Raw genomic sequence first — 25,647 nt, forward strand, 5'->3', positions numbered from 1 at the left:
TAAAGTGAGCATGTTATTTGAATAATTTTTCTAATAAAAAGTATGTTTTATGACCTACGATTTATTCAGTTTTCACCCTGTATATGCCAAGCAAGACCCAACTTGAATAATATGTTACTTTGAAACTTTGTCAAAAGTTGGAACACATCCCAAAGTGTCTGACAACAACATTTACTTATTTTCAAATACTGTGTGTATTATGAGCAAAGCTGTTTGATAATAATAATAATAATAAAAAAAAAACTTGGTTGATACATTCACAAAAGTTTTTTTTTTCTGCTTCATATGTTATGTACAATAGACTCTCCATAACCTGGCCAGGAGCTAGCCCAGCCTGTCCAGTAATCTGGCGTTTACTTTGGTGAGATGGGTTTACATGCATCATTTTATCATCCGTTTTGTGGTGGACCAAACTGGTCTGAAAATAGTGTTATTTTTTGGGGTTGCCTACATGCAATGATTTTTCTACCATTTTCACTATCCTCATTCCAGCTTGTTATTGTGATAGTTGATATCCCCCATGGAAGACGTGCTCTTTATATTCTTTGCTTGTTCTACAAATATTCAGTTTCTGCAGTAGTTTAAAAGAATTGTTATTTGAATTTTATAGATCTTATAATACCAATTTCTTGAAGATTGGGGTTGTTTACCTCATCTCTCTCTCTCTCATATGTATATTCACACACACATTGTGATGAGTCAGGAGTGTACGCAGGATTGACCTTTGGCTGAGGTTCAAAAGGCTAATAGGGGGTTGAGGTGCACAAGGAATTTCTTTCAGAGAAATTCCGCCCCTCCCCCTCGCCATGACCTTTCTTTCACGTAATCTTTCTTTCTTTGGCAGTAACATATATTAGCTACAATACCCGGAGCTTCCTGGTTTTTCCATGTACTGGGAGCATAAGTTACAAACCATTGTAAAGTGTTAAACATGATTGAAACACATTGTTAACCAATGTGTAGCTAAAGTAAACATTCAAAAAGCCATTGTTGAGGCCTAAGAACCATTGCTTTCTGATAGTTTTTTTACCCATTTCGGGAATTTGCCCAGCTCCGACGAAATAGCCTATTGTTCAAGTTGGGTCCTGTTTGGCATACAGTATATGCAATGTTTGGCAAAGATGGTCTAAAATTGTAGATTATAAGGTTAAAATACAAAAAAAAAAAAAAAAACCCTTATTCATACAATTGCATTATGTTTGTGTAAAATGAACCTGATTCCTGCATAGATTAATAATGCATCTGGCCAGGCCTTCATAATTAAACATGACAAAAAAAAAAAATTCACACATGGCAGAATACAGATGTTTGACGTCTGTATTCTGCCATGTGTGAATTTCAGATGTTTGACATCTGTATTCAGGCCTATAAAACATAACAGGTGACCTATAAAAAGTAAAAAGTGCTCTCAAAAGATGTTTTTCTGATTTGTGGGGACTGATAAATGTGGGGAGTTGAGACCTTATCTATTCCTTGCAGTTTTCTACGTGAGTGAGAATACCACTTTGAAAAGCTACTCGATAAGCGAAAAGGATTATGGTATTTAAAAAATTAGAGTATTTACTGTATAATGTACTGTTTCATCTCGTACAATAAATTGAAATTGGGAAAAGTTTTTTCTGTGGCTCTGCATTTGAAACACTCATAGCCTGATCCCTGGTGAATTACCCCAAGAATTTGAGTATGAGGTTGATTTAATTGTTTGATTAATTGAAACTGGACGTAAAGAAATTCAGGTGTTATGGTAGGCAAATGCCATGGTAAATATTAAAGAAGTAATCAATGATGTTAAGCTGATTATTAAATACAATAGTTGATAAACTATTACTGCATTACATGAAATTAATTGTATAAAGATAACTATATCAATGCATTTAGTTAATGAAAATATAGTTATCTTACATATTTTTAATATGTTGAAGAAAAATCAAGTTTATATGTTCCTTTGTTTTCTGATAATTGGTTGGTTTTATTTTAACAGTACTTGAGTAAGTAATTCAAAGTGTGAGCCGTCATGTCTAATTAAATTCTTGTGTGATATTCGAATGTCTAAAATTTATAGTTTTGCACAGACATTCTAGTAATAGGAAAGTAAATTATACTTGGCAAATGCAAAAAATACTTTGCAAGCTAAAAATAAGTTATTGTGGTAGTTTTTCAATATCAAACTATTAACACAATAGAACGCTGATTTAAATAATGATTTCCACGATTTAAAGGAATAATCTGTCTGACCCATCCGATTTGTTAAATCGCGGTTGTACAGGAAATGTCCACACTTTATAGAAATGGAAATTCAAATATTATGTCCTGCAGGGTGTAAAGATACATACATAGTACAGGGTGGTTATGAAATAAATTCTCCTATGAACGAGCTCCTAGAGTTCTAGATACTTGAGTTATGCAAAAGAAACTTCATACATATTTATTTTGAGGCGGTGCTCGAAGATCACGGCAATGCCTTTAAGAAAATTTTTTTGGTTTTAGACTATTATTGTGTGAACTATATATAAATTCCAAAAAATCAAATAACGTCCTACTTTTTATAATGCAATGTTATCAGCACCGTTCAAAATTAGACTTCTTTCACGTTTACTTCGAGACATAATCGAGCCAGAGCTGTACAAATTATGCCAGTTTGGACGACAAAGCTGGTAAGAAAGACATCAAGAAACCAAAAAATAAAGGCTACACAGAGAAATTGTATGTGTGGGATTGGCGATAACATATCGGATGTGAGGTATTTCGGCCATCTTTTGAAACACGTATTATAGAAGTTTAAATATACAGGGTAAATTTTACCTAATCTGCCAAACGAAAGGGGGTGATAGACGAGCCCATGTGTAACATAAAACACCGTAGGAAAAATTCTATAAGGTAACACCATTCCACACACATCATTAGGATATCTGGATTTGATGGCGAGCTACAAGCGCTGAGAGACTGGCAGAGTGAAAAATCTAATTGTTGCCAGTATATCTGTAACTGCCAATTCCGTAAACACCTTTTTATCTACAGTCGGTCAAATTTAACAAAAACTTGTCCATTCCACCACCAGCTTTCAAAAGAGCGTACAACAAACCATAGCCAACACCTAGAACAAGAAGCCTTCGCCCGCGATTTTCCGATGCTGTGACGTCATCACGCTCCGGCCTGTTTTTTCCCCGTTTGTAGCTGTTTTGCCCTGATCGCCATATTGACAGCCGTTAGCATGCACGTGCACGCAGTTTTTTAATGATAAATTTCTAGTTTAAACGTTAATTTTATTTATTTCTTGGCAAGGCAATAAACAATGTTCTTGCCGAAGTCCTTTAAAAAGAATAGTTGAAAAAAAACAATAGCTAATCCGGCCACCAGCGAGCTTCAGTGAAGGAAGTATAGGCCTATCTGTGCAGCTGTATATAAAATTACACAGGTGAGTTCATTTTTTACTATTACATGAAATTCATTAATGAATATTCTGTAATATTATTGTGTAAATTGGTGCTGTTCTATTTGAATCATTTTTTAATGTTATCCTTCAACATAAGAAATTTTTAATGAATAAACAGTTGGAGGGAATTTAGAATAATTACAGAAAATATATTTCATGCTCCCCTCCCCCTCACATCCTGGAGCCGTGCTTCTATGATATAATTTTGAGTGGATCCCACTCTAATTTCTCATTGTAGCCTTCGATAGAATTTCAAATAATTACATGAAAGAAAATATTTTATTTCATGCCCCCTCCTGAAACTAGGTCCCTTGGTAAGATCTGTGGAGATCTTGGTAAGACTGCTAGGATCAAAGTAATGAAAATCCCAAATTTTTTAGTGTTATAATTTCAACTCAATACATTCACAAATTTTGAAAAAATTCAAAAGTCTAATGATGCTTTTATTCCATGTCAATAGGTGTGTATGACTTGGACAGTATCATGGGATCATGTGAATTCGCTGAACACCCAAGAAGAGCAAGAACTGGAGCTTGCATTGATTGTAACTACCAACCAAACAACCGTCTTGAATGATGTCTTCAGGGGTGAACTCTGCGCCGCACTGCGCCAAAATTAACATCTTGCGCCATCCTGCTCCAATGGGGTATTTTCGTATTTTTCTGCGCCAAATAGCGAATTTTGCTTCAGTATGCCCGGAATTTTGGAAAGGACGTCAAAATATTTTTGTTCCTGCTTGCCGCGAAACGATTCTTTCCGAAAAGAGCGTGTTTTATTCCACTGTACTTCAACTATAGCCGTATTTAAACTATCGGCCCATCATCGGGCTTTCCACCGTGGAACCCCAATAATATCCGTGATCGTGCAACTGAAGATGGTTTGCAATGATCTTTCAGTTTTAAAGCGAAATGCGAGTCACTTTCCATTTTAAAAAAAAAAGTCGGCACTGGACGCAGTAGAAATTACTGTAGTCGATCGTCATTGCATCAAATCCCGATGTTTCGTGAAAAAAAAATTCATTCGGGAAGTAAAAAGAGCATGTCTGCTGAATTACGATTGCTAATTTAGAAACTTTGCCGAATAACGAGCGTTAAATCGCCAAATAACGAGTGTCCGATCTCCAATCCTGTCAAATAACGAGTGTCCGATCGCCAATCCTGCCAAATAATGAGTGCTGAATCGCCAACCATCTTGTTGATTCTTCCGAAATTCTCTCCCATTTTGCAACAATTTCTTTCTGAGTATAAAAAAATTGAAAACTTGGTATAGAAAATTTATAATATCTATAGAGACTAGAAAATATTTAGCTCATTTAAAGGGCTGCTGTTCCAGACAGCAAATAGTGCCCTCAGTAAGCAAAAATCATCTTAAATAGACTGATGCGAAAAATTTTATGATAGCCATTCTTTCAAACAAGGTGTCAAAAGCCTGAAACACCGAAAACAAAAAACAAGCTGATGAAAATATGTTTGATAACAAAAGACAGTGCAGTTGTTTTATTTTGAAAAGGGGTGAGGGTTAACGAAAATATTGTTGTTCATTTTGCTGCTCCAATTTATAAATATCTGCTCTGAATCCTCAATTTGCTTCTCTAAAACTGCTCCGAATCCTGAATTTTGCTGCTCCAAAATGGACTTTGTCACTTCCCACCCGTGTCTTCCATGGGACTTGCCTCGTGCCATATTCCGCTCAACCAAGTCAAGATGTTTGTGTGGGGGGGGGGGGCATAAACAGTGCATGTTGTAAAACATTTTCATTAGATATAATTAACAATATAAAGTAGCACGCGCTTGAAATACAGTGAGCTGAACAGTGTTTCGCCGCATCCAAATACCTAATGAGAGCCTTTTGGGAGACTATTTGTGCTTATACAATCTGTCACTACAGGTGCATTCTTATCCCGAAATGTGAATGACCTCAATGTTCCTGCATGTTTTGAAAGTACAGTTGAACCCCGTTATAGCACCCCCTGTTGTAGTGCACCTCTGCTTGCTGCCAGAAATTTTCAGTGATCACATCTTCTATATTGGGATTATAATGTAAAAAACGTAGGGATTATAATGTTATGTAGAACTAAAATAATTTCAAAGGTAAGTGTAAAATATGTGTCAAGTTTTATATCAAAAAATATTCAAGTAATATTGTACAGTTTTGTTATTGTACAAAGATACAGTGTTTCATTATAAACTTGTGAATTTATGTAATGAAGCCTCTCTGAAACACTATTCCAACCATTAACTGATATAATGCCAAAATTCTTTGGGATGGGTGGTGGCGTTATAACTGGGCTCGACTGTATTATATTAAAGAAATGTCAATTTATTTTTCCATATAACTTAACAAATTTCTCTGACTTTATTACAAACACCAAAAGGCAAGATTTTAACTATACATAAATTCTTCACATAAGACAGCTTAAAATATTCAAAAGTGATTATTATATTATTGATATCAACGTGGGAATAGTGTATAATAATAGAGTATTAAATAGAATTTTGCCCCATGTCTATAAATTTGGTCAGATACATATTTTGCCTGTCTTGAACATATATGGCTCATTGCTTTATAATGTAATTCTCAAAATTGATCCACGTTTGGATGCTATTGGCTTTATTGTTGTAGCCATCACAACTGGTAATTGCATTAATAACAAAAAATAGTGGGTTTGTCCATTAGTTCCCATATAAATTTCCATGTTCATCCTTGCCCTTCAACATACATGGCCAGACCATTTTTTTCCCCTGATAGTGCATCTGATTAAAAATATCAGAAAAGCTGGCTGTATTAAAAAGGCGTTTTTTCCCCAAATAAGAATTTTGTCCTGGTTATAAATTTCTTGAGGTTCATGTTTTGCCCTTCTTGAACATAGATCACGCTTTGCTTTATAATAAAGTTCTCAAAATTAATCTACGTTTATCAATGATTGGTACAGGTGGTGATTTTTTTGAAATAGACTTGCAATGCGTGATGATAAACAACTGGGTTCTTTAGAAATTACAAAATACTGTGTTGATGAATTGGGTTTTCCATGTTTTAATTGGAAAATATATACAAATACTTATTCAAAAGCCAGGTTTGGGAAATATAGACAGGTACTAACAATATTTCTTTGGGGTAAGTTTTAGGAGGGGGTAATTCTGTGGATTTTTTCTAATGTATTTCTGAAGAACCTTCGAATAAAAATGCACTTTTAAAGAAAAATTATAGTAAAAAAATTTTTATGCAAAAAGGAAGTTGGTGACATTTTTAATAAAAGCACTATTTTCGAAATAGATTTTTACTACTTGAATCACATCTTGGCATAGAATTCATGCATCTGTGTATGAATGAGAATCGTGCAATCATCCATATCCAATCCATAGTGGAAGGAGCAAAGCAACATATATTTATTTCATGAAAAGTTAGTTCCTTTTACATATTTATTTTTTTTTTTATAAATGACTGAAAATATATATTGCATGTGTGATGAAAAATAAAGGATATTATATAGTTGAATTGTGGTCTCAATTTTCTTTTGGTATTCAATGGATATTTTTTTTGGTTAAAATCAACAGAAATGAAGTTCTGAAAAATTAATGCTCTTGGGGAAGTTGAGGTCAAGGGTAATTTTTCAAATATTGTCAAGTTTTTATTAAAACTCTGGCCCTAGTTGATACGTGAAAATAATGAATTATAAGTATAAACTTGTTTATTCGAGTGCTCAAGTCTACTAATTCGGCCTCGTTTTCTATAACATTGAGAAAAAATATAGCAACGGGGGTCAAATATATATAACCCATCGGCGTTAGTGTGTGGTGGTGCTGGAAAACGATCTTACAGGGAAGATGGGTTTCGTTGGACGGATCTCGATGGCGTCACGAATCTCGGGGTCGAGATTTCTGCTCTAGAAGGTATTGCCATAGCGGTGTTCTAGTTCAGGAGAAATTTAACCTTTTGTTTTCAATACGTTACTGAAATCGGCGTTCGTTGAAGTCCTCAAATGAAACGATGGGGGATAAATGGAACGTATGCAAATCCGTCACTATTCCGGAGGATATGTGGATGTGTTTGTTACAATACAAAAATGTTACTTTTTCTTGTTTGGCTTTATAACTTGCGTTTTTGCACCTTGTAATACAGCAGACTGAAGACGGACATGAAATTGAAATCATTGTTGACCATAACAACTCGCGAGTCTCCTTCCTTCGATGAACGCCGATTTCAGTGATTTATTGCAAACAAAAGGCTATAAATTTCTCCTGTACTAAAACACCGATATGGTTTACTATACGCTCTTTCGAAAGCTGGTAGAATCAGAGCCGCGCTTAGGGGTGTGCGACAGGTGCTACCGCACAGGGCCTCGCATTTACGGTAACAATTTCTTTCATAAATTCTGAATTTCCGCCGTCTGGAATTATTTTTTTAAATAAATTCTGAACTTTCATCAATTATTTCTTCAATTTTGGAATTCCGAATTTCCTTCAATTCTGGAATTCTGAATTTTCATCAGTTCTGAAACTATTTCATTTAGTCTGGATTTTCACCAATTCTGAGAATATTTCTTTCATTTATTCTGAATTTTCATGGGTACGTGTGTGAATTATTTCGTGCGTTTATTGTGAATTTTCATCATTTTCCTTTTCTGAATATTTTTGATTCCCTTCTCTCAAAAAAAAAAAAAATCGATGTTAAAGTGCCCCCGCTATTTTCACACTGGGTCCCGCGTCTGGTAATGGCGGCCCTGCGTGGAATGGACAAGTGTTTGGTGAATTTGACCGACTGTAGCTAGAACGGTGTTTGTGGAATTTGCAGTTACAGATTTGGGCGACAATTCGATTTGTCACTACGCTAATCTCTCATCGCTTGTAGCTTCCCATTAAATCCAAATATCCTGATGGGAATGGTGACACCTTATAAGGTTTTTTCTGCTTTGCCTAGTTTGAGTGTTAGTCTTTCGGAAACTCCACAAGTTTGGGTTTTTTCAGACTTGACTCCCTTCTATCCAATCATAAGTGGGAAACGGTTGGAGATAGGACAGAGTTGCTACGAGGTTTTAAGAGCTCATATATTACCCCCATTGTTTGGCGGATTAGGTTATATTCACCCTGTATAGAACTCGGAGCCGCAACTGAGGGAGGGGAGGGGGTGCGAATCTCACACTTAAACCTTTCCTTCAACATTACAGGGGGGCGCTTAAAATGCGTGCTTGATCCGGCTGACCGTGCATCTAGTTGCGACCCTGATAGAACTACGCGTTTAGTGCTATTAAGTCAGGATGAATTTGAGGATTTTTCTTGTACGATGACAGTTCCCAAAACTTCATAGCAAGATATTCGTTGGTGTTGGGTGTGACAAAAGAGGTGACCGAGAAACGCAAGAAACGTGATATAATTTTGTCACCGAAGGGTTTCAGAAACAAACGTTTGACACGTCCGTCAGCATGCAGCGAACTTCCATCTTATATCCACACGATGTTGCACACACCATTTCTCTGCTACAACTCTTCCGAACTTGAAAGAAGTTATCAAGACTTCACCATTTGCTCTGGTGACGATGTTCAATCAGAAAGTGGTAATACCTTTCAATATATCATCATTTGAACTTTTCAAACAATTTTTTCTCAAAGATCGAAACAGCAATGCTGTTACTGTGGATACCAAACGCAGCGCCGTAGCTAAAACAAAAATTGACTCTGTCACTCGAGACAAGTATCCATATTAGCGCCCCTTCTTGTAATTTTTAACGACCAAATACTAAATTTGGCTCTCTTCCAGGTGCAGTACGCCTGTGAACGTCACGGTAGAAAAATTTATTGTGCTACAGTTCATCGATCTTTCTGTGAGACATTTTTCCAGCAAGACTAGACCACGTGCCTTACCTCTCGGACTAAGGGCCTTTTTAACTCTTGGAATCGTCCAGGAACATCCCAGGAGTTCTTTATTGAGACACATCTGATGACCTTTCATAACAATTTACATAATTTATGTGAGAATTTTAGAGGGCCTCTAAAGTGTTTTATATCTGTGGAAGCTGATTTTATGAATAAATTCCGGGGATCGAACTCGTGCCCTAGAATGCCATGAGTGCTCGACCAACCCCGACTTCTACGCCACTGACCCCCAGTGCATCGTCAGCCGATTTACACATCATTCACTTCATTTCTGAGATATAGATGGCAGCACTGAAAAATCATACACAACACTAGATACGCACTCAGACTGTTAGGTACACACATAATTCCGGCACAACTCACTAGGTAGTAAATTGCCTATGGCAATAGACCTGAGTTGTGCTCGGTTTGAAAAAAAATAAATAAATAAAGGTGCATCGTCAGCCGTGGCTCCATGATACAGTTAAAATGGCCCTGCTCGGAATTCCACAGCCTCTATGGAATATCTTTCCTGGTGATCTCATCCACCAGGATATGGAAATTTCCTAGCATGCAAGACCACCCGACCTATAAATAAGGCCCAATAATTCCAAATCATGATATATCGGACCACATTATGGTACCACTTTCTGACTAAACACCGTTACCAGAGTAAATGACCTTCAAGATGGATTCACTTCCGCTTTTTCCTTCCTCATACAACTTACTATTTTCATTTTACTGCCTCACACTGTATGTATGAAATTTCATCCTCATTACTATGGTATTGCGGCCTCTAGGAGTTCAATTATAGAAGTTATTTCATGACCGCACTTTACATATATCTCTTTATTGACTCTAAAGCCCCGTTCACATGGGAAATAGAAAAAGCGAGTTTAAAACCAGCTTCAAGAATTTTCACCAATTACTGCTCTCCATTTCTTTCCTTACGAAGGAAAAAAGTCGTCAATCTGGTGCTAGCACTTCCAATGCTACCGCAATCTTTGCACATGTAAACGGGGCTTTAATGTGTTTCATATTGTAAAGAGAGGTTTATGTGTAATTCTCACCATAAAGGAGTGAAATTCTCATGTTTTCGATGTGTTGGTGGTATTTTTACATCGGTGATATTTATCCAGGGCCGTTTTGCCAGACGCGGAGCACAGTGCGAAAATTATCGTGGGACGAAAACTTTTCACTAATTCGTTATACCAAGTTTTAAAATATTCACAAACATTCTCATAGTTGAAGCACAGCCGCCGTGTTTTGTTATTACAATATTTTTTAATCACTTTTTTTTATCCATTTATATGAAAGCGAGTGCAGGACCCTTCTCACAAAGGAGAATTTAGAGGGCTCGGTGCAGCCGCAGATCCTCATACTAGTAGCACCGTATTCTTCCACAGTTGAATAGCCCATTGACGTGTGGTAAAAAATTAAAGCAATGTTAAAATTCATATAATTTAATTAGGAAATCATAACTATGAAAATTCTCTGCTATGATAGTATGACAATTTATAATAGAGAGGGGAAGAGAATCAATTCATGATATCTGCAGTTTTTTAAATTGTATGCTTGACGTGATCGAAGGGTAAAGAGATGTATGCTGTCATGCGTCACGCTTGCTTCCGGTTTTTGATCACACTAATGCGTTTAAGCATTGTTATCGTATTTTTAGCAATGTCATTTTTAACACACACACAACTACGTCGTGTTTGTTTATACTGTTGTTCATCTGTTTTCTAAATCTGAAGGTCACCACATATAAGAAACTTCTGGGGAATATTCAATAAAGTTCAGCGTAAAATTTCCTAAAAGATTTATAAGGTGTTGTGTGGTGATGGATTTTGTATCCTAATCTCACACATAATGGAGTCGGGCACATGACCTACTTGGTAATCTTTGACCTTAACTAAGATCAGACTATTTGGCAGGGCCGAGCTTAGATATTTTGCAGCCCTTTCATTGCACTGGTATTTCAATTTACGAAATTATTTCGTAGCTGGAAGTTACTCGCATCGTCAAAATCTCTTATTTCGAAAAAATTTTCCCATATAAAATAGAGATAACAAATTTGTTTCAGGTCCTAAAATACCACGTCTCGTATAAAAATTATTACCGTGGCACAGCACAAGTGATGTATTCTACGCACAATATTTTTTTTCTTACGCTGTACGGTGTGGCTGCACGTTTCACACTCTTAAGTTCAGCCATGTATCTGGTCTTTTATATGAATACGCAATAAAATGTTGCTTTCGTTCGCAGAAATTTGCCGAATGAGTTATGCTTAGATGCATTTACAGTTTACATTGATTTATGAAGTTCTCACTTGCTAGGAATATGTATCTTTATATAATTATTCAAAACCCCCATCGCTTGAAAAGGTTATGGGGGAGTTTTACAGTGCTATTTTTGTTTCGGCTAGGCATCCACGGGTTGATGTTATTCACGGTATTGCACTCGGAAACACTCAGAATGTGTTGGTGCATTGTGTGTCCAGCAGGAGCGGATCTAGAGCTCGCTGTTTAGAGGGGTGATTTTACAAATCGCTAAAAGAATTAGTCTCGGAATCGAGTGATCATTTTGTCCCATATTTTCCGTGACAGTCCAGACTTTTGAAAAATGTTCCGTTTTTTAGTCGAAGTTTTCTTGAATTTGTTGTTTAACTTGTTGTGTGTGCAATACTATCATAGAAATTCCGAAACGTTCATGAATTATCGCATTTCGTTTAGCGTGATCACCCCCCCTCCCCATAGATCCACCCCTGGTGTCCATTCAAAGGCGGATCTTTGGCCGTGTGGCCTCACGGGGCGCCGCTCAAGGAGGAGTGGCAAATCCGAGTTGAAAGGGCAAAAAAAGTTTTGTTAACTCTTGAAGCACGTGGTCGGAGTGCCAAAAATGAGTCTTAAGTGAAGATTTTTTCCTCGAGGAGTACCAAAAATAGGTCCCACACGTGTAGTTTTTTTTTTCTCGAGCCGCCCCTGTGTCCAGTAACAATAATACACGTGGAGATGGCAGCACCAAGAATTCACGTACATTGACAAAAAGAAAGTGGCGAGATAAGAGTGGAAACGATTTTGCCGAAGATCTATATGGACACCATGCCATGAAGCTTGTACAGGTTGATTGTATGGTTTCGAAGACAAGCAAGTGCGCTATCATTTGCATGAGAAAATACTCACTAGTGGTCTATGTCAGAACTGATATTTTTGCTTTCGATTTCTTTCCCATCCATTAAGATCAAAGCTGGGTTGAATTTTTTTACCTAAGCTTCGATTAAGATGTTCCCAAAGTTCCATAGATTTCTGATGAATAGTTACAGCTATAGACATCTTCGAACAGAGGAACTTTAATTATAGACACCCTGTACATTATACTTTGCATTCTTTACATTTTTAGCCCGAAGCTGTGTCGTATGTCAACAAACTTATGGCTTCACTGAACAATAGTTGCCTCTTCCCCCCCCTCCCCCTACACACACATATACAGCAGCTGCAAAAAAAAAATTTTCCAGCATAATTCCAACCGTAAATAAATCAGCATGCTCAACTGCGTGCCCGATTCGCGTACCGAGTTTCTCCTACCGTAAACAAATAGCCTCTTTTAACGGAATAACGAAATTTAGAAGCGTCGTGCCCTTGCCACCAAAGCAACCAATAATAAAAGAGAGAAACCACCGAGCGAAACCGGTAGATTTAGGACGATTTTTTCCCCATTATCTTCGTAAAACGAGGCTTTTTCTTAAGATAGAAATCGTATCTTACGACTATAATCGTATGGTTTTTTTTTACTTGCGTGAAACAACGGAAATATTCTGATGCCTACGAAAGTTAATCGATTTTTTTTTCTAAATTAAATTTTTTCATTCGGATATTTTTGAGTTTGATAGTCTAAGTTTTTGAATTTTGAGTTTTATTTTCAGGTTGTTTTTTCCCTTGGTGGGAAGTAGTGGTAGTTGTTTGTTTGGGTAAAAAAAATGAGGTGAAAGAGCTCGCTCGCTGGGTTACGCAAGGTTTTCATTTGTTGTTCAAGTTGGCTTTAGGTGTGGTAGCTCATTTTCGGGAAATCTGTCGTCATGGTGATATGTGGCGGTAAACAAGGAAATGAAGACGATTCAAAAAGACTTTTAAGAAGCATGGAGAAAATTAACGAACAGAAAGAACAAGGCAGTAAGTAATAGAAAATAACGTCCTGTCATTCGGTTGTTTTTTAACCCGAAAGAATTTGCCCCAAAGGCTTGTTTTTACTCGAGTCAACAAACACGGCAATCCATGTTTACGTTAGCTCCTCCCTTCTAAGAATTCCTTTCTCAGATATCTCCTGTTTAATTAGGAAAACGGGTATGATCACAATCGTATCTCTATAACTTTACAGCAATAGACTTTTTTTGAATTTCAGCTGTGAATGATTTTAATAAAATGCTGTTGGTTCCATAAGTTTGGAAAAAATGAGTATTTATGTTGCTCAAAAGTGTTTACTGTTCCGATTAGTGATTGAAAAGAATGTTTAGAACTATCATTTGTTTGTGAAACCTTAAAGAATATAGTATAGTATTGCATGAAAGAGAATGTGATAGGAAGCATTAAAAAATATAATTCTTGTATTGGGTGTGGCAAGTATTATTATCCTTAAATGATTCAGATTTATAATTTTCTGACAAAATTGTATTCATTGTGAAGTCAAACCTCAATATCTTGAATCTCTGTCTGAAGACCTCTACTCAGGATTGAAATTATGTGCTTCGACCCCAGGGACAAACATGAAAATTTGGTGTCCCCATCCTTGTGTTGAATGAGTTGTATCAACGGAATAAAAGGGTGCAAATTAATTCAGCTGTCCAGATCGCCAAGCATTCCTGCTCCCCTACCTAGTTGCAGCCTTGTCTCTATAAGGCATGGGCGGAGATACGGGAGGGGGGGGGGCAAGCATCAAAAGTGGAGTGGGCAGATCTAATATATATATGTGTGTATATGAATTGACATCATCGTGCCCCTCAGCAATGATGACCTTGCCCCCCCAGACTTCCAAGTCTATCTCCGCCTATGCTATAAGGTAATACCCAGATTTTTTTTTTACTTCCCCTCAACTTGAGTCATCTCATCTTAAATATAATTTTTTACCAATAGCCATATTTTGAGCAAAGTTTTAAGGCTTTTTTTGTCCAGTTCTTCATGCAAAATGTTTCCCAAGAGAGTCTTGTCAAAAAACGACAAATGGTAAGAAAAAAAATGAAGAAAATCTTCAAATTTATCTTCCTTATTTTCTTGAGGAGGGTCGGACATTACAGTTGGAAAAGTTTACCTCAACTTATGTCATCAGTCATGGAACGAATTACTGACATTAGTGGGGATATCACTGTCTCTCAAAAATGTTTTTTAGCTTTCACTTTGAGCATTTAGTAAATTTGTTTGGTTCCATGAAAAATTTGTGTTGTGTTGAATCATTTAACATGTATCAGATAAGATTAGGGACAGGAGTGGCTCTAAGGTTGTGTAACCTATGCAACCGCACAGGGTGCTTCTTTCATGGGGCACCAAATCAGGGGTAAATAGAAAAATAACTGCAGAAAAATTTTTAAAAATATTTTGTCTGTAAAATTCTATGGATGTACGTATTCAGTGGAATGATTTACAGAGAAAGCTAATTTTTTTATGTATTTCATCTAGCTGGGGACACTGTTGCTAGTTTTTGGGATTGTTTTACTGGAGCTGTTTATACGCTAGAGAGTGTCAAAACAGTCTCACACAAGTGAGAATTTTGTCTCGAGCCACCCCTGAATAGGGGTTTCTCAATGGAAAGCAAATATACATTTTGCACCATTAAACAAAAGAAATATTTATAAATATTAATTATTTAAAAAAAAAATTTCAATTTTCTTTTGTAAATATTTGGAGTTTTCCGTCTCATTGTTCAGCCTGGTGAGCTCAGAAAAATGTTTGCAATCAAATTTTCGTTATTATTATTTTTTTCAAGTCTACTCTCTTCTTTCAGCTGCATTTCAGCATGTTCGAGAAAATATTCAAGATCTTAATGGCCGAGTGGGAGCTAGAGATACTGATATCATATTTCTCAAAGGTTTGATGGAATCTCCCGTTGTCAGCTCCTTGGTAAAGGTAAATCATTTTGTTGTTTCAAGGAATTATATATAACTGAGCCAACTTACAATAAAATTTGATGTTAAGTTCAAGTAAATCATGGGCGGAGATATGGGGGGGGGCAGCCCCCCACCCCAGCATCAAAGATAGAGTTGACTGAGCTAATGTATATATGAATTGACATCTTGCCCCCCAGCAATAATGACCGTGGGCCCCCCAGACTTCCAAGTCTATCTCCGCCTATGAAGTAAATATAATAAGAGTGAAAGAGATTTCCCCTTTTAGATGAAGGAATAATTTGAAAAAACACCCCGAATGGATATATCCGAAATTTGGTGAGAATGAAAGCTATATGCATTTCTATGGGAAGTTCCTTCTTCAGTATCAATGAAAACATAATGTTTTAAACACATTGGATAAAATGTAAAATTATAAACATTTCACATTTTTATGTATCAAGATTTTGTTATAAGTTGACTGATGAATGCATTTATCTTTATTTTTTTGGGGGGGGGGGGGAAAGTTGCAAGTCTTTTTTAAGAACTCTGTACTTGTAATTGACTGACTTGTTTTTATCTCCAGGTTCAAGACTGCTTAGACGGTAATGAAGCTCTGACACCTGTGGGAACAAATAATGCCAATCTAATCAAAGAAATCCATAAAATTTGTAAAAATTCCCAAGAGTCGCTTGCACATATAGAACTTGCACAAATTTTGGAGAACCCACATCTTGAAGTAAGATTATCTGATAAAACATGTTTGAAATCTGACCTCTCTGATTGTGCTGGTGTTTGCTACTATAAAATTTGCTTTTCTTGTTACTTTTTTAACTTGCAGGCAATGATGGAAGCTCATGACACAATAGCATCAAAGAAATATGAGCTACTTGAACAGAGAGAGTCTTTTGATAACTCTGCACCGCCTGTTTTCATTCAAAGTAATGGACTCTCAGACACAATAAGGATGGTTGGAATACGCAAGACTGAAGATGAACCTTTGGTTTGTAATTTTGATCACTAGAGCTAGGATTTTTATGTCCTAAAAACTTTTAAAAAATGTTCTATAAAAATGTATTTATGTCCTTAAAAACCGTAAATATGCCCTATAAAATGAAAAATATGTCTTAAAAATTTTTGCATTCCTTTCTAACATTAGGTTAGTTTTAGCAAAATAATATGATGAGAAGTGTTGATGCAGTCTAAACTATTTTCAACCATTAACTTATTGTATGAACAAAAATTTTTCTAACCACTACGAGTGTCCGAAAATTATAACATAGCTTTCAAATTTTCTTTTTTATAGTTAATGTACCAAGCACACACAGAACTTTTTAAATGTAAAAACAAGAAGAGAAAAAAAGATTTTTTCTCATTGTCTAGTCATTGAAGGCCCCCTCCAGAAATGGCAGCAAATTTGGGACCAAGGAACAACAGCTAGGAAAGTGCACAAAATTGTCCCTCGAGTCACATACAACACACTAAACTGGAATAGTGAGGTGACTATCTTCATAACAGGACACTGCCCATTCCCTACATATCTACATGAGCGGAAACGCAGCTGAACAGACAAATGTGCCTGCGGTATGGTGGGTACTCCGGTTCACTATGCTACAGAGTGCAAATTTACAAAACATCTACACATGTACAAATATTCCGAAAACAATGGTTCACTCAAATAATCAAAAACAAAAACACAGCAGCAAGGATTACAAGCCTTGTCAGATATATACACGGCAATGAAAAACTAAAAATCTGTCCACCAGATTTCTAAAATAATGTTTCAAGTTTTACAAAAATAAGGGGAAAAAACAAATAGATAAAAACAAAAATCATATCCACCTTACTGCCACTACTAATACATAACCATTACATGTACAGGATATAGCATGTACTAACGGGAGGACACGAATGGTTTCATAATAACCATTACATGTATAGTTTATATTTTATATATATTCATTTTTTTAAATATAAATATAACCAGCCAGAGCGAGTCAACCAAAACACCAAGACCGAAGCTGAGGCTCTCTTTAGACAATCCCCCATTTAAACCAAGCCCACATTGTTCGCCAAAATAGGTTTAGAGCCAGACTCGACCTGGCAGTTATATATATGTATATAAATGTGTGTATATGTGTATTTCTTTTTCCTCTATTCAAGTTCTTCATGCATTTCATGTCCACAACACACGTGCCTACTCATATTGTCGTATTCATGTTGCTCATCGATTAAGGTGCTAAGTGAGATGGCGAGGGTGGTCCCTAATTGTATATATTCCCCCACACAATATTTCTATTTTGCATATTTTCATCAAATCCACCAGAGCGAGTGAACTCAACCCAATAAAACTGATGCTGGCTTCTAGTCCGCAAGTTATCAAACCCATTTGCTCACCAATAAGGTGTTAAGCGAGATGACTCGCTCTGATGGATATTTATTTTTTTAAAACTTCACAATAAGATTCCCATTTCGTTTTTTTTTTTGTATCCTATGTATATAATATGGCAAGTGCGAGATAACATTTGAGATGGCATGGGGGGGGGCCCTCAATTGCTTCTAAAATATACCTCAATCCTAATATGTGTACATTCATCTGTCTTAACAAAAACCCAAAACTTTTCTCGAACTCCCAACCCCATCTCGTCTGTAAACACCACAAAATTTGTTAATCGCAACAGTATCCAATTGTCCGGAAAAAATATGTTGTAAAAATTTTGCATGTTTTTTTTTTTTCTTTTTTTGACACAAAATAAAGTGTTCCAGACTCTGCCACGAAGCTGGGCTTGAAGAGATCTTGGCAACGGGATAAGTCCAGTGGCAAATTTCTGGCGTTCATTCATTCAGTCATTGAAGGCCTTGTTTATGTTTTTCAGTGCTGATGTGCTGCAGCAACTTTAGTATCACACAATTAGCAAAATAATATTGTTTCATCTGTACACTTTCTCACCATATTCAAAAACAAACTTCTGTCTCTGTGAAGTCCTTTGCTTCATTTTAGGTATTTTGAAAATTTTATTTCACAATATAATACAAGAATTTTTTTCATAATCGATACAGAAATTATTTACAGTTACTATAAGGGTAACTTCTGAAGAATTTGAAAATATTGAAGCCCTATAGCTTTTATCTGAACCTGCTTGAAGTTGATCAGATGTAATGATGGTAATCTCACCTAGCTAAAATTTCCCAAAAAAAGTTTCCTTTTCAAAAGTCCCCCCACCACAAACTCAGAATTAATGTGCTGCCATCTAACCAATTATTCAGCTTTAGAAAACCATTGCACAGAATTTGTTTAAAAAAAATTTCTTTTATTCGATGAAAACAAAATTTCCCATAAACGTTAAAAAAATCCCCAGGTGAATTTTTTCCCATGAGTAACCATCACCGATTCAGATGATTAATTTATTTACACCACACTGGTCCTTCATTTTTTATGCTCTAAAAATTAGTGCCATTGCTGATTGGTTGAAAAACCTGAATATCAGCATTCTTTACCAATCAGCAACGATGTTTAATTTTTAGTGCATAAAAATTACAGCCCTATGAGCTTTCAAAATATGCCTTAAAATTTTGAAAATATGCTCTTGTCACATAAAAACAGCGAAATATGCAAAAAAAAAAAAAATATGCAGACATAAAAGTCTGAGCCCTATTAATCACATATGATAACTATACTGTTATAAAGGAAAGTTTTTGCTACTTTAAGAATTAATGTATTTTGTGAACTGAATTAATAATCCTGATACTTTTAATAGGGTATTACTGTTCGAAATGAGGGCAATGAATTGGTGATTGCCAGGATATTATCTGGTGGCATCATTGATAGACAAGGTATTTTACAAGATCATTATTGTTTTTTTGCTGACAAGCGGTTTTGTTCAGCTTGTAATTATTCTGGTGAAGATTTTGAAACTGTGTTAAATATCGTTAGTTCATAAGTTGATGTTAGTTGATTGTATTTTATGTTACATTTTTTTAAAAATGTGTGTATCTTATTTTATACATTTAAGGTTTATTGCATCCAGGGGATACAGTACTTGAAGTTAATGGCACAGAAGTTCACATGCCATCAGATTTACAAAATGAACTTCAAAAATCAATGGGCAGTGTCACATTCAAAATAAAGCCTTCAAATCAGGATACCATGCCAACAACACAGGTTTGCTATTTTTTTTCATTATATTTGCCACAAAATTTCGGAAAGCTGGAGCAGTCATTTAAAAAAAAATTCTCCAATTTTTATTTGGTTTCCTTCTTTCTTTCCATTCAAGTTTAATCTTTTATAAAAATCAAAGATTTTTTTTCATTGGTGTCCCTGAAAAATATAGGGTGATTCAGAAAGAATCATCAACATCATATATTTTTTTGTAATTAAAAAACAAAGGATTAATAATATATGAATATAAAGGAACAATGTCTAATTCTAGACTATGAATAGAGAATTTATTACAATAGTGTGTCATTTATGAAGCTCTTTTGGGGAAAAGTAAAATGGCATCTAGTTAGCAGAAAGTTTTTTGTGTTCTTTCGCTTTCGTGATGTAGCTGATAACCATCATTCAAAGTGTTCCTGAGTCCACTGTTTGGGGTGTATTGAGAGGAAAAATGTCATATATAAGCAGGGGTGAGAACTCTGCGCCAATTGTGCTGCATTGCTCCAAAATTAACATTTTGGTCCATCCTACTCCAATAGTGTATTTTGTATTTTTCTGCGCCAAATAGCTGATTTTGCTTCAGTATGCCTGGAATTTTGGAAAGGACGGCAAAAAATATTTGTTCCTGCTTGCCGTGAAACGATTCTTTCAGAGAAGAGCACATTTTATTTCACTGAACGTAAACTATCGGCCCCTCATCGAGCTTTCTATCGTGAAACCCCGATAATATTCGTGATTGTGCAACTGCAGATAGTTTGCAATGGTCTTTCTGCTGTAAAGTGCAAATGTGAGTCAGTTTCTGTTTAAAAAAAAAAGTCGTCACTGGAAGCAGCAGAAATTACTGTAGTCAACCGTCATTGTGTCAAATCCCGATGTTTCATGAAAAAATGTTCATTCGGGAAGTAAAAAGAGCATATCCACCGAATTATAAATGCTAATTGAGAAACTTTTCAGAATAACGAGCGTTAAATCGCCAATGTTGCCGAATAACGAGTGTTAAATCGCCAATCTCGCCAAATAACGAGTGCTGAATTGCCAAACATCTTGTTGAATTCTTCCGAAATTCTCTCCCATTTTGCAACAATTTCTTTCAGAGTGTAAAAAAATTGAAAACTTGTCGAAAATTTTTAGTCCATTTTTGAAGTGCTGCTGTTCCAGACAGCAAACAGTGCTCTCAGTAAGCAAAAATCATCTTAAATAGACTGGTGTGAAAAATTTGACAGCCGCTCTTTTAAACAAGGTGTCAAAAGCCTGAAACACCAAAAACAAAAAACAAGATGAAAAGATGTTTGATAACAAAAGACAGTGCAGTTGTTTTATTTTGAAAAGGGGGGTTAACAGAAATATTCTTTTAAGTTAATTTCGCTGTTCCAATTCATAAATATCTGCTCCTAATCCTGAATTTTGCTGCTCCGAAATGGACTTTGTCACTCCCACCCCTGCATAAGCCATACAAATTGCATTACTTACAAGTTCATATGCTTAGTGATGAGCGCTAAAACAGCTGACATTCTGCCTTCACATGCAAGAGGCTGTGGAGGGAGACAATTTTTGCACCTGACTCCCATAAGAACATGTTTTGCAAAATGAAAAGTTTTGCCTTGCTATTATACATGTGACTGAAGGAAGTTATAATGAGCATTTGTAAGAACTCTGACACATTTCCTTTATATTTATTTATTACTTATCATTTTATGACATTAATTAAAAATGTATAATTTTGAAATTGGATGATTATGAATTTCTCTGTATTTTTTATTTATCCCCTTTAAGGTTTCATTTCCCCTTCTTTCATTCAATGGAATGTATTTTATCTTTTTTCAAGCTGAAGCTTGCCAACCATGAAATCTATTACATTCAGGAAGTGAGAAACAAGATTTGTATTTGCTTTATTATCATGCTTGAATTTCAGGCTGGTTTCAGTGATAGTACATAAATAAGTCAAATGCAGAATGAAATATTAAATAGTGGGCCTGACTTAATTATATTCATCAAGTATAATATTTAATTTAGTCAATAAATTATAACTCCCTGACTTAATATTTAATTATATTGAATCAGGGAAGTTGCTTTGTAGGGAGGTGTTGAACATGTATTTTATCACACTTCTTGATGTGACATTATCATACTGTGACTTCCCCTACTGACAATAAAGAAGATTTGTCTTCCCCATTCATCTCATTCTTGCATATATCTCTTTTAATTGTCTCATAAAGAACAAAGTGAACCAGTTAGTGAACCCATTAGTGACCTGGTATTTTCAGCAGTTAAGTAGAATAGCAATGCAGCAATCTGAGAATAGGTTCTAGCCTTATTATAAAATGCAAATTACAGTTGCCCTCTTTCTATGTCTTGCATTCCAATTCTTTATTTTCTTTTTCTGAATCACCCTAAATAACTTTGAATTTATAGGATCTAGCTCATAACTGTATAATGACTATTAAATTCATTATTTTAATAAATTGCAATTACAGAAGTATTTTCAATATTTTGAATATTGTTTACATTGCTAGACATATGTCAAGGCTTTGTATGAATATGAGCCATCCAAAGACTCCTTGTTGCCTTGTAAAGATATTGGCCTGCCCTTCAAACAGGGGGATATCTTGCAGATTTTGAACCAAGATGATCCTAATTGGTGGCAGGTAAATAATTTTTTTTTATTTGAAAAATTTATTAAATTCAAATATAGATAATTCAGCATCTGTAACTATAATGTCTTGTTATATCCAGGGTTTCCAAGCAAAATTCCTTCCTGCTCATTCTCAGGAACATTTTACAAATTTCTGAAATATTAGTCGGGAAAATTGTTGTCTGAACCAATAATACCCACAGTGGAAAATGGACGTACTGGAAACCCTAGCTGTTTTTTATTTGTTTTATTTTTTTTTTCATAGTAGCCAAGTTTTTTTAAATATTTGATAAAATCTAGTTACTATACCTTACCTTCAATCTTGTTTTCTTTGATTATTTTGCCAAAAATCTGTTCAGGCACGAAGACTGGATGCATTGGGACCAGCTGGACTGATACCTTCCCAGGAACTGGAAGAAAGAAGAAGAGCTTTTGTCAGACCAGAATTTGATTATGTTACTAAAAGTAGTGAGTATCATATTATGCCACTTTGTACTCATTAAATTTTAATATTTACAACATAATTCTCATCAACATATATGCAGTAAGGTCACCATAGCTGTGTTTCCAAAAGTGATGCACATGTATTTTTTCAAAGCACATAAATATATAAAGTGACATAAATCTTACAGAGGCTATAATCCTGTCTTTGAGTTTCACGAATCAATATTTACTTCAATATATTCAGACTCAAATGGTGGATAAATTATTTATTCCACACAGTAACACTTTTATTTGTGCTTGCATATATAGAATATAAAGAAAATAAAATAAAGAAAAAGGTAAAAAAAAGAAAGAAAAAACAGCCTGTGTTAAAACTGCACTTTCCCAAGAGTTAAATGAAATTTTCTTTTTCTCTATTCTATTTAGATGTGATATTTCTTTTAAATAATTCCTCACTTTTCAAAATATAGTTTTTCTCTTTAACAGTTCTTTTTTTAATGATTATTAAAATAATAAATGCTAAAAATAATAATATATATATATATATATATATACAATACCTATAAGTAATAATAAATATAATATATTTAATAATAAATGCCTTAATAAAAAAATCTTTTTCAGTTAAAAGTTTTCGTAATTTGATGGATGTCAATCAAAGCTTCTTCCAGCTTATTCCTGATTGTTATAAATTGTTACAAATTGTTATACATTGTCTATAATTGCTTGAGTTCTGTGTAGATGGTTACTATGTGTGAACTTTTAGAATATTTTCAATTTATTGCAATTTGTTTTACTTTTTATGCACAGCTGATCCTACAGTAATGTTTTTTTAATAACCTATAAATGCAAGAATCACTATCACCACTTTCTTTTACAGCGATGTGTGGCACAAAAATTACAAAGAAAAAAAGGAAAACTATGTATCAAAGTAAGGCAAATGCTGGTAAGTTTCGTTTCTGAATTCCATAGTGTGGAGGATATTGATGCTTGCAAAGAACAAAAATGAAGGGAGATCTAAATAAATATACTACTATTAATATATCTATTCTCTATTCAAGCATCTAAGTCTGAATCTTTGATTAATACATAAGTTCATAATGCATATATATACCCCCTCCTCCCGTAATTTCACACAACTATCGTCCAAAATAACACCATTTTCTACATTAATCATCATAACTTCTGTATTCAAGCTGTTCAAAATTTTTATTTTGCTGATATTGCCTGTAGAAAGATCAAGAATCAATATTAAACATTTTTTTTATTCCTTATGTAGCTCAAATATGGATTTTTTTAAAAATTAGATTTTGGACCCAAGTCCCAACTATAGTCCATCATATATTTTGTGTTATAAATTGCTAACGAACCATAGTTGAGAGAATCTACTTCAACTATATCATATATCTATCTTTGCTAGAAGAAGATGAAGGTTTTTCTAAATTCGACCCCTAAGGGGGGTCAAAAGGTGGTTTCATAAAGAAATCACACCGAGCCAAGACTGCTGAAACTCATCATGAAATTTTGTTAGAAGTTTTTTTTCAAGACTGTGAGAGGGTTTTTTGAAATTTGACTGCAGAGGGGAGGGTCATAAGGAGGATCAATAAGGGGGGGGGGGTGTATTAATTTGGTCAGTATTTTTGTATTGTAATGTAGTGATTCACTGTGGAGGGATTTTACAAAATTCAACCCCCTTAGGAAGGGGGTTCAAAGGTTATATGGAGCAATCATCACTGAGACGAAATCTCTGACGCCATAAATATAAAATTTAATCAATATTGTATTTTATAATGCAAATACTCACTAAGATGAGATTTCTTAAAATTCATCCCCCAAGGGGGTCATGAGGGGTTCAAATGTAACATGGGAGGAATCATCGACGAGTGAACCAAATCCACGTGAGTGATGCTACCGGTGGTAGCTTGTGGTCTATAAAAATGGCTGAACCATAGTTGAGAGCAAAGTACAATTTTCTATTTTTCCTATAATTATTTTTATACGCATGCAACAGTAAAAATGTTTATTAAACATATGTAAATACTGAATTACTTGTAATATATACAGAACATCAATAGTGCAGAACAGCTTATTATAGTAACTTGTAACCGAGAAAGTTTGCAGCTGATAAAATAACATGAAAAACATAACCCCCAACTAACAGCTGATTCACGGGAAAGTATCTGAGAGGGGTGTCCTAACCATGTCTCCGTATTACACTATCTATGCTCTTTGCTTTAGTAATTAAGTAGTTCACTAGATGTTAACATTTCGATTATCAATGTTTTAGTGAGCACGGGTGTCTGGACCATAGTTGTGTGAAATTACGGTATTTTAAGATATATAAAGATGAGCCCTTTTCAGATGAAATTTCTCTTGACCTTTCAAGGAAACATATTTTCTAGATATTATGCTGAGGTGAACTCTGAAAGAAGTCACCTTTTCTCCTCCGGGACTCAAACTCAGGCCCTCTTGCATCCCGGCAAGCATGCTGCCATCTAGACCACTGGAGACACAGGTGAAGTCCTGGCAAAGACAAGATGACTTTTCTTTCTTTCAGCATAATATCCAGAAAATATCTTTTCCGTGATATCGCTGATGACGCTGTACCACAAAATCTGTAAACAACTGAACAGCAAACATTTGACACAAACAGTAACAGTGGTCGATATAGTTGCAGTACATGTTATAGTTCAGATTTTTTTCAAATCCACCATTGCATTTCAGTTTGTATACCTTTTGTCAGCCACCTCGTTGGGCAGTTTGCCTGTTGTGGCGTTGTATTTGTATAACTATACTTTATTTCAGTCCACGCGTTAGCTAACATGGGTTGCCATAGAGCAGGGGTTCTCAAAAAAATTTTTACCCCCTGTGTGCCCCTTTTCTTAATTAACGCTTATTCGTGGCTCCCTGGCGCAGTTTAATGAAGAATCACTTCTAAAACTTTGGGCCGCCGCTCCACAGCGCCCCTGACAAAGGTTGGTGGCACATAGTTCAAGAACCCCTGCCATAGAGCATTGATTATTTGCATCTATCGGGTCTAAAG

The 25,647-nt window shown here is 35.4% G+C and overlaps 1 protein-coding gene across 4 annotated transcripts in view; it reads left to right on the forward strand.

Moving 5' to 3' along the window:
- Positions 1 to 25,647, forward strand: part of vari (MAGUK p55 subfamily member vari) — a 41,611-nt gene that overhangs the window by 10,085 nt on the left and 5,879 nt on the right. For 3 of the 4 annotated variants that reach the window (XM_089239119.1, XM_089239118.1, XM_089239116.1), the window contains exons 3-10: positions 15,273 to 15,394; positions 15,959 to 16,111; positions 16,214 to 16,375; positions 19,131 to 19,206; positions 19,386 to 19,534; positions 22,042 to 22,173; positions 22,520 to 22,628; positions 23,485 to 23,550. In XM_089239119.1, the coding sequence (XP_089095245.1) occupies positions 15,273 to 15,394; positions 15,959 to 16,111; positions 16,214 to 16,375; positions 19,131 to 19,206; positions 19,386 to 19,534; positions 22,042 to 22,173; positions 22,520 to 22,628; positions 23,485 to 23,550 (969 nt within the window). Of the gene's footprint in view, positions 1 to 13,052; positions 13,451 to 15,272; positions 15,395 to 15,958; positions 16,112 to 16,213; positions 16,376 to 19,130; positions 19,207 to 19,385; positions 19,535 to 22,041; positions 22,174 to 22,519; positions 22,629 to 23,484; positions 23,551 to 25,647 lie in introns of those variants that run through there. The other variant, XM_089239117.1, reaches the window with a different exon arrangement.

Source organism: Pholcus phalangioides, unplaced genomic scaffold, assembly GCF_987345545.1.
Source record: "Pholcus phalangioides strain wild (caught in Gottingen) unplaced genomic scaffold, Ppha-v1.0 ptg000011l_1, whole genome shotgun sequence".
NCBI lineage: Eukaryota > Metazoa > Arthropoda > Arachnida > Araneae > Pholcidae > Pholcus > Pholcus phalangioides.